The sequence below is a fragment of the Tachysurus vachellii genome, chromosome 18, assembly GCF_030014155.1.
Source record: "Tachysurus vachellii isolate PV-2020 chromosome 18, HZAU_Pvac_v1, whole genome shotgun sequence".
Taxonomy (NCBI): Eukaryota; Metazoa; Chordata; class Actinopteri; order Siluriformes; family Bagridae; genus Tachysurus; species Tachysurus vachellii.
The window spans coordinates 12,970,384-12,972,883 of NC_083477.1; the positions used below are offsets into that span (position 1 = coordinate 12,970,384).

Here is a 2,500-nt window from a genome sequence, read left to right on the forward strand (position 1 = left end):
TGCTCCTATTTAAATGACAAATACTGGTGATATGATGTGGTCACACTGATATCAACGATTTTGAGTAGAGCTGTTAAGAGAACGGAAGTGATGAAATGGGAAGATTAAAGTGATGTGGGATCACTGCCGTATTGACATGAGTGAAGATCAAGAAGCTCTGCAATGACTGAATTGATGAAATTCAACAAGCTAGGAGTAGAGAGACGAGGAAATCAAGAGACTGAGCTCAGAAACGTGAAACTCTGCAAACCCAACCAGCTTCAGGGAGCAGATATTTGGACTGTAACTAGTTGGTTTGAGTTTTAGATTAGTTGACACAAACCAAGTGTGCTGCTATTTGTCATGTTGGGAGATACAACCCCACTGAACTCCCTCAGACACTCTTATTATTTGCACAATAAATTAACATCAAGACAATAGTCCACTGTTTAATTCTTTTGGTAACTGCACCAAGATAAGAGTTAGATAGTATAAAAGACTTTATTTGTGAATGGAATAGTTGCACTATTTCTCTGCCTTTGTAACATGATCACTTTTTATACCCCAATGGGAATTGGCCTCAGCCTCTTCAGTACTGCAAATACAGGGAACATTGCTGTCTGGACATTTAGTAGAATCCAGTCACCCAACACCTTCTTCCAAGGAAGTATTGTACCTTTTGTGGAGAAAGTAAGAACTAAACATTCAACAGCACAACAACCAAGCCAGGCGAGAAATTTAACGAAATCCCAAATGAATTCTGCTCTTTTAGATAAAAACCTGTATGGAGAAATAGACAACTAAAGGAAGGCTGAAAAAAGTACTCTAATGGTGATGGACTTATTTTTATTTACTTAATTTGGCAATCTTTGTTCAGGGTAAATTTTCTGTGTGATAATGTGAGAAGGCAGTGGCAGAAAGTGCTTGCTTTTAAATGTATTTTGATCTTGAAACTTAATTCTGTTAAATGGGCCAGTGTCCATCCTCATATAATCTTGTACTTGTTTACATTGTGTACATGTGAAGATGATGTTAAACTGCTGTTGTTTTAATGCTACATCTTTTAATGTGACTCCATGTGAATGCTTGAAAAAAAAAGGACACAGCAACAAAAGCAAGCAGACTGAACATATTTGCACAATATTTATATTTCTAAGCATTTTCAATAATTTATATTAAAGTGCACTATTTTTCTAACAATGTATTCCTACTGTTTTTTGTGGTGATTCCTTCCACTTCACAAAGGATGCTATTGTTCTTAAGGTAGTTCCCAGTAACGCATGCATTCTTAGATGGAATTTAAATTTTAAACAAATATATCCAAGTAAGGTCATCACACACACACGCACAACTGACACAATCACTGCAAGCCCAACCAAGCCCCTTGCTGAGCATATTTGTGTAATTATTTGGATTACCCAAAGCAGCCCATCCTGTCAGGATGAATCAGAATGTTGATTCAGAGATATTCACTCTTAAAAGTGGGAATTCGCCATCAACAGACACCCCTTCCCCCTTACATTTCCAGTAAATCCTTAACTAGCGTGACTAATACATCCTTTGTCTACACGTGATTATCATCTCTGTATCATACAGTAATACGATGAACAAATCACTCACATTGAAATGACAAGGAAATAAACACTGACTTATACCATGTGAATTAGTCATTTGTGCCTGTGTGAATTCTGATCCATGGGATGTGTGTTGAAACAGTAAAATCTTCAAAATTTACACAAGCATTTGCTGTCCCTGATAACATTTAGTTTTTTTTTTTTAATTATAAGAATTGCCTCTACACCTTTTAAACAGTAGACACTTAAATACAACTTACACGTTTGTGTTCTCACTCTTTAACCTGTCATCAAATACAAAAAAAGGCCTTTATTTTATTTTTGGTCTATGGCCACAACTCACAATCAAAGCCCTAAAAATGTCTTGACAGGCTGTGATGGCTTGCTAGCACAATATGTACAGTAAACATGTAATGCTTTCAGATGAACAGATCTGGGAAGGGGCGTGTTCTAGAAAAGATTAGAGAGTCTGCTGTATGCTTGTTCGCCTCAGGCGGGCGTTCCTCATCTCTGTGTTAAAGAGGTGTGTTTGTGTGTGTGTATGTGTGTGTGTGTGTGTGCGTGTGTGTGTGCGGAGGACTGGTATGTCTGCTGGGAAACCAGTTAAGGCTTACTCTGATGCATAACAGCTGCCATTTCACCCACTCACTCACGTGGCCTGGGACTCTGAAAGGTATCGATAATCCTCTTTATATCAGACATTCCCCACAAGGTGATGTCAGTTTAATAAGATTCATCACTCTAGGCACACAGAAGCTTTAGAAGTTCTAATTCTAGCTGTGTAAGCCTATTACAAATTAAATTCCACCAAACTCTACTGTTTCACCATGCTAAATTACTAGAAAGACATTTCCATGAGGTGAATTCACACTTTTATGCACATTAATTTCAATAACTCCGTGTATGAGCTGTTTCATTGCAGCAGGAGTGAGTAGGCCTTGTATCGC

At 37.8% G+C, this 2,500-nt stretch overlaps 1 protein-coding gene across 1 annotated transcript in view; it reads left to right on the forward strand.

Moving 5' to 3' along the window:
* The window catches only part of socs3a (suppressor of cytokine signaling 3a), a 2,448-nt gene extending 1,269 nt beyond the window's left edge, over positions 1-1,179 (forward strand). The window contains exon 2 of the mRNA XM_060892453.1: positions 1-1,179. This exon is cut by the window's left edge and continues 642 nt beyond it. Coding sequence (XP_060748436.1) covers positions 1-13 — 13 coding nt within the window. The 3' untranslated portion in view covers positions 14-1,179.
* The last annotated feature ends 1,321 nt before the right edge of the window (positions 1,180-2,500 follow it).